Genomic DNA, 7,191 nt, shown 5'->3' with positions numbered 1-7,191 from the left:
TTAAAAAAAAAAAAAATCATTCGATAACAACTGACCAACATCTGTTAAGGTAAAAATACATTAGTTTAAAAACACATTCAACTTTAGCAGAGAAATTCTGGAAACATGTAAAAAGCAGGAAACCAACTTCTGGCAAGGTGGCAGAGCAGTGCTAGAATCATTCCACAGGTCAGCCCTGATAGCTGAAGATGAAGCAGCCCCAGTACCACACAGGTCAGGCAGATTACATAAGAGCCTTCCAATATTCCCCTCCACCCAAGTTCTGACAGCTGAGAAGTTAATAGTTTGCCTTCTCATGTAATCCATATTGTTAAATTTGTTAAATCGTCTTAATCCATCATGGAATAAGAGAGAAGACACATAAAAAATATATGAGGTGATTATAAGAATAATTCATGGATAATTTGAAAACAATCTAACATTCACATTAGGTAACAGAAAGATATTAAACTCATGTCACACGTTAGAAGAGGTATGTATGTAGAGATCATTCTGAGAAAAATTGGCCTAAAGAACATGAAAATGTCACCAACAGTTAATAAAGGGAAAACCCAACGATAACAAAAAAATTCTCTTTTTAAATAGATTGTCTCTAACCGGAACATATTTAAATGGTTTACTAGGAAAGATACATATAAAAATGATTTCATATTGTGATATTATATGCTGAAAGTACTGCAAGGATATATGATTAATTTACAACAAAAACTTAATGGTTAAATTTGTAACTCTTAAACATTTTCTATATGTGTTGTACAAAGACATTTTAATGAGCATTAAAACAATCTTGGAAGTAAAGAGGAGCAATAACATGTCTAACCTTTGATCATTATGCGAACACAGCAGTCCAAATGAAGAGCTAAGCTGACTGGGGTATGGAGCTAGTAGAAATATTAAAATGAAACCTTAATTAGAAAATTCCATTTTATCAATCCTCAGATAAAAAACTGTGAATAAATTATGGTATTTTGGCAAAATACCCTACAATACTGCTAGGGGAGGAAGCAAGGTGAAAACATCCAGGGAAAAAAATTAATATATGACAGAGGGGTGAGTTTTAAGGTAGGGATAGAAGACTTGCACAACAAACGGCCCCATATCATCTTACCAGACAGCTGATCTCTCCCACAACAGCAGCACCCCAAATGGATTTTTATAAATATCTATTTTCCTCGATAAAACTGTTGGATTCCTAGAGAAAACAAAGCCCTTTATCCAAAGTTAGTATTAATTCTTTTTTTTCCTTTCATTTCTTAAATCTGCTGGCCTTCAAATGTTAGTTAACATGAAGGCCATTTGGCTACTTCCAAGTATCTATAGTTTGCTGCTCTGAGATGGACTTTAATTTTTTTTCTTCTTTTTGGTATCAATAAAGCCCAGACATTCCTGGTCAGTGATGCCTTTATTATTCCTGTTTCCTTTGTACTCAGTCACTTCACTGGGTTTAAGGCATGCTTTGTGTATTTAGTTTGCAAAAATAAAACTTTTAGTACAAATTTATTTTTTATACAAATTTTTATGGCACAAGCAGCAAATGTGCTGTTTTAAGAAAATATATAAATATCTTTTCCTTCTGTACAAATATCTCCAGTATGCCCTAACCCATTTATAATTTTTATCTGTACATGGTCTGCCTCACCCTTCTCGAAGAGCTCCCTCCCCCCCTCCAGATCTCAACCGATTTCGTGTTTACACTTTCATGTGGGAGGCAGTCAGAGGAGGAGGGCCCCTCCTCAGGAGGAGTCTGTACAGGGAGAGGGCGGCGGTGGGTAGAGGTGATGAGAGTAGCTCCTCTCTGTGTATGGAGAAGGTGGGCAGCTTTCATAGTTCTCTTCTGCGGACAAGTACTGGCTTCGGGGCGTGGGAGGCGGAGGCACAGGCTCTGAGTCATAGTTCAAGTCACTAGTGTAGCCCTTGGCTGTGGCCACTGAGGTCATTATTCTCCGGCTGGGAGCGTAGTCACTGTCACAAACATCTGTGCTGCAGGGTGTGGTGGGCGGTGCAAAGTGCCGGTAACTGTGCGGCCTGTAGCTGGCATAGGGAGAAAATCAGGAGAGGCTGAGTCAGGCTTCTGGAGAGGTGGTTTTCTCTATCAGAATACAGAGGTATTAAACGCAAACCTCACCTGCAAGACGATAAGCTACTACAATTTAAGGCTGAACCAACCAAGAGGCAGTTTTCCATGGCAGATTGGAGGAGGAAGATAGCATGTGTTTCATATTTGTAGATAAAATGTGATTAGAGGCAATTAAAATTGGATAGAATGGGAATGCAGAGGTGAACCCATTCTAGCCTCTGGGTGTGCGCTTGTATCTTTAAGTTACCCTGTATCATAGAATAAAAAAGAACTATTCAAAGTTGTATTTAATGGTCATCTTTGGAAAATCAGTTATACATTTTGGATTTAGTCTATAGAGTGGACCTCACCAACTTCTGCCTCTCCATGATCTGTGAGAAGAATGGGTCTTTATTATCTTACATTACTCAAACATGTTAGCATTCTCTCAATACTCCTTAAACGATCTATGATTTACCTGATGAATAATTTAATGATATCTGAAGACTTCACTCTCTCTTTACAACTCAAATACTGTACAAGCCAGGCTGAATTTTGGTAGACAGCCTAAGGAGCTTATCTATCCCATTATTATTACTATCAGCAAAGGAAAATTGCTGTGGTTTGGGGGAAGGAGTGTTGATTCCCTGTATGTAGACAAGCATATTGTCATAAGAGTGGCTCTAACTGAACATCAAAATGATAAATTCTAGGTATCCATACAGGACCAGTGAATTTTCTAATACGTATTTCAGAGTCCTAATTTATTTTTTACACCTTTTAAGCTACCTTTTCAAGTAATCTATAGCTGTTAAGTCAAGTTTGTAGCGTGGCTAACTAAAGAAAAAGGCACTGGAAAGAGAGAAATATACTAGTGAAAATAAGAGCTGACAAATTGCTGGCTTTTCTATCATTTCTACTTCTATCTATGACTTCTTATACCGTTCATAGTCTAAGTATAGTAAAGCTGATCTTATTTCATATTTATCTCAATCAAGATTTATTTATATGCTTTCCCATCAGACAAAATGACTGCAAGAGTAGGGCAAGAGCAAGTGTAAAACTGAAGGAACGATTTATAAAATACCTAGTGATACAGAGTGCCAGATAACACCTCAGGATAAAAGCCATGTGAGGCAAGCCCTCAGTGGTATGAAAAGAAATGGCTGCAAAAGACCACAAGTTACACGACCTGCCAAGCAGGTTCTCAAGCATTTTTACTACCAGTACCGACATGATGTCATAGTATTTTTTAGGTCTTATCTTTCTGTCCAATCAGGTGGCGAGCCTTGGAGAAATTTCTTGGCTCTACATTTAAAAGGCCCAAATTCCATTTTCATGGGAGAAAAAAAAAAAAAGAGGAGAGAACGAAAGGAAACAGAATTAACAAAATTCTTTTAAGTTCCACAAACTTTAAGTTAGACAAAAATTTCAACAAATGATAAAAAGTTTCACTCTGAAGAAATAAATTGGGCTTGAGATGTGGGAAATGGTTAAATAAGAATTGTTTTTGATGCAATTACGTTTACTTGAACCAAACAGTGTTTTATTCAACTTAAGGAAATTAATTTTTTTAAAGTAAAATTTTAGGTCTTTCCTTTTGTTTTTTCAATTTTCAGGTTTCTGCCTTTCTATTTGGCTTTTTAGAACAAACCTGTGGTAGGGAAAGCAACATTTACAATAAAACATAAAAACAATCAGTTCAGAGCCAAGCCTATCTTATCCATAAACTGAATGAGAATTGTGAATGAGATACTATGAACAATTTCCACTTGCCTCCTACACATCTATGAAGTTATGTATCAGGGCAATCTGACTGGAATGCTAGAAAACACCTGATCTCGAAGATAATAGGCACTTGAGGGATGCCAATAAACACTGGGCACTAAGTGAAGAGAGAGTATAAGTTTTTGACCTTCTGCTGGCCTCTCGAATAAGACGAAAAATGACACACGAGGACTTAACTTGCTCATCCCTATGCTCTACGGCCTCACGAATCAGCACAAAGGCATAATCCTCCCATTTCTGGCTTACAAATACATTTCAGTTATTTTAGTGAGTCATGATTTATTCCATGCAACTATAGGAGAAACTTTTCATTCCAGATTGTAATAACATATGTAAGCAAGAGGTGAACTTAAGCTTCTCTCAACTCTTCTCAAATTCTGTTCCCTTAATACTCCTGCTATTTTAGAGTTCTCGTAACGCTCCCAACCTTAGTTTTATCCCAATATTCCACTGAAGACTATCAATCAAACCTAACCTCAGCAGTAACCTTTTTGCAATCAAGTCACTTTGTGGGGTAACTTCCTTAGAATACTGCCAAAGCCTGGGGGCTCTACCTTAATACTTTAAAAGACAGCATTTTTGACTCTCTTTAAAAAATGTATAGTGCCCTGAAGACCCGAACAGACATTTTTCCAAAGAGGAAATGCAGATGGCCAACAGGCACATGAAAAGATGCTTGACACTGCTATCATCAGCAAAATGCAAATCAAAACCACAATGAGGTATCACTTCACACCTGTCAGAAGGGCTATCATCAGAAAGAACACTAATAACAAATGTTGGCAGGACGTAGAGAAAAGGGAACCCTTGTATACTGTTAGTGGGAATGCAAATTGATGCAGCCACTGCGGAAAACAGTATGGAGGTTTCTCAAAAAACTAAAATAGAACTATCATATGACCCAGCAATTCCACTCCTGGGTATGTATCTGAAAAAATGGAAACACTAATTTGAAAAGATATGTGCACCCCAATGTTCCCAGCAGCATTATTACAATTGCCAAGATATGGAAGCAACCTAAGTGTCCATCAACACATGAATGGATAAAGATGTGGTGCACACACACACACACACACACACACACACACACACACACACACACAAAATGGAATACTATTCAGCCATAAAAAAGACATTTTGCCATTTGCAGTAACATGGATGGACTTGGAAGGTATTGAGTTAAGTGAAATAAGTCAGACAGAGAAAGACAAATACTGTACGATATCAATTATATGTGGAATTTAAAAAATACAACAAACTAGTGAATATAACAAAAAAGAAGCAGGCCCACAGATACAGAGAACAAACTAGTGGTTACTACTGGGGAGACAGAAGTGGGGAGGGGCAATTTAGGGGCAGGGGAATAAGAGGTATAATATTTTAGGTATAAAATAAGCTACAAGGATATATTGTACAATACAGGGAACAGCCAATATTTTATAATAACTATAAATGGAGTATAACCCCTAAAAATTGTGAGTCACTATACTGTACACCTGTAACTTATATAGTATTGTACATCAACTATACTTCAATTTTAAAACCGTATAATGCCCCAAAAGAAAAGGATTTGTGGTAGGGGCAATATCAGCATTGCCAAGATAAGATGCCTGTTCTCTCTTGGTGACCATCATTTATTCATTCAGGGCTACAGCAAACTCACAACTAGAATACTTGCTTCTAATAAATACTTTGATTTATGCTGGAGGAGGATGTGTATTACCTGTAGGACCTGTGAGTGGAAGGACTGTTTGAAGAATAACCAAATTCCATAGTGTAATGTGATCGCTCTGTGGCCGGGGATGGCGGAGGGTTCAAAATCTAAAAGGAAAAATAATCAAATTATTGAAATAAGAATAGTCTATTCCAGACAAGAGACTATTAGCCTTTTTTCAACTTATTTTTCTTCATCTCTGTTCATATTACTTTCCATTACACTAGTAGCACAATCCTGTTTCAAAGAACTGACCTAAAATAGTACTTCAGGACTGTGGCTCTCCACCCCCCAAGACACAATTTCATTATGGCTGAATAGCACAAGGTGATGAGAAGGAAATCTGTAATCTACAAGTCACTGGTTTAAGTGCAGCACAACTGGGTTCTGAGTTTTTAAAATTATAAATGTTTAGAGAAAAATTACTGACTTAGGAGAAATACCAGGTGTGCTTCGTCTCTTGGGAGGTCATGGAATGAAGGTCCTTAGCCTCTCAGGAGGTACTATTCAATAGTTCTGCTTTTACCCAGTATATGAAATTAATGTCAGTGTTTTCAAATATGCTGGTTGCTACACAGTAAACTTAAAGAAAGATTTCTAAGTGCTCACGTGGTGGTAAATCCTTTGAGCCTTATATACCTAAATTCTATACTAAAAAACTTTTTATATTACCATCACTGAGTACCCACATTTAAATAAGTTAAAAGTCTAAGATCCTGTTTATCTTAGTATTCAAAGTGAACAAAGGAAAACAGACTGCTTACTGCAGGGAAGTAAGTGCCTTTGGTGCTTGAAGAACTACTTGACGATGCTCCTGTGACATGAGCTCGGTCATAAGGGGGTCCGCTGCTTCCCCCCATGATACTGAGGGAGCTTATCATTGATTTACCTCGAGACATTCCTAAAATGAAAGAGGATAATACTGAAGTTGAACAAGATCTATAAAAATGCATGAAATAATTTTATTCAGTACTAAAATTACAGATACCAATAGTCAAATAGTTTGGCTTTAAAACAATTTACGCTCTCTTTTCCCAATAACAATTGAAAACACTTAATGGAAAAGAGAAACAAATGTTCCCTAGAAGTGGACACTTCCACTGAGAGCTGGCCTAGAACAAGGCCAAGAATAGCTCCCAGCCCTTCCTCTTCCCCAGAATGGAAGCAGAGCTCTTCAAACTGTGAGGTTTTCAACCTCTTAGAGGATCTGAGAAAGAAAGAACTGTGGAGAGTGGAGGCTGCAAAGCAGGGCAGACTAAGTAACAGATCTGCTCAAAAGAAAACTAAACCCATTTTTAAGGGCATAAATTCACTGTATGGAAGATTATTGCTTTATCTACTGGATGCAAATGTTGTTGGAATCACAACTACAATGCTAAAGAAAAAATTCCATTTTTTCAAAGTGACTTCCCAAATTCCACTAACAAAGTTGGGTATGGTAACAAGGAATCATTAACAGTTTTTAAAATCACATGTTTCCTTAGAGTTAACATCCAGAATAAGTTCTTATTTTCACAGGGCTCTTGGCCTGGTATTATCTTTCTCCATATTCATCACAAGAAAGGCTTCCTTTCACTGAGGGTACCAAAATGCATTGAAAAGAAAGCTGGGGCTTCCCTGGTGGTGCAGTGGT

General features: G+C 37.3%; 1 protein-coding gene across 2 annotated transcripts in view; it reads right to left on the bottom strand.

The window, feature by feature from the left end:
• Positions 1–1,357: 1,357 nt before the first annotated feature.
• Positions 1,358–7,191, bottom strand: part of LRP6 (LDL receptor related protein 6) — a 171,577-nt gene continuing 165,743 nt past the window's right edge. For both annotated transcript variants that reach the window (XM_027129581.1, XM_027129583.1), the window contains 3 exons: positions 6,323–6,459; positions 5,568–5,665; positions 1,358–2,031 (listed from right to left, as the gene is read on the bottom strand). In XM_027129581.1, the coding sequence (XP_026985382.1) occupies positions 1,734–2,031; positions 5,568–5,665; positions 6,323–6,459 (533 nt within the window). In that variant the 3' untranslated portion in view covers positions 1,358–1,733. The remainder of the gene's footprint in view (positions 2,032–5,567; positions 5,666–6,322; positions 6,460–7,191) is intronic.

Source organism: Aethalodelphis obliquidens, unplaced genomic scaffold (genome assembly GCF_003676395.1).
Source record: "Aethalodelphis obliquidens isolate GAN/ISIS:26980383/991018 unplaced genomic scaffold, ASM367639v1 scaffold36, whole genome shotgun sequence".
Classification (NCBI taxonomy): Eukaryota; Metazoa; Chordata; class Mammalia; order Artiodactyla; family Delphinidae; genus Aethalodelphis; species Aethalodelphis obliquidens.
This window is presented reverse-complemented; position numbering and strand designations above follow the sequence as displayed.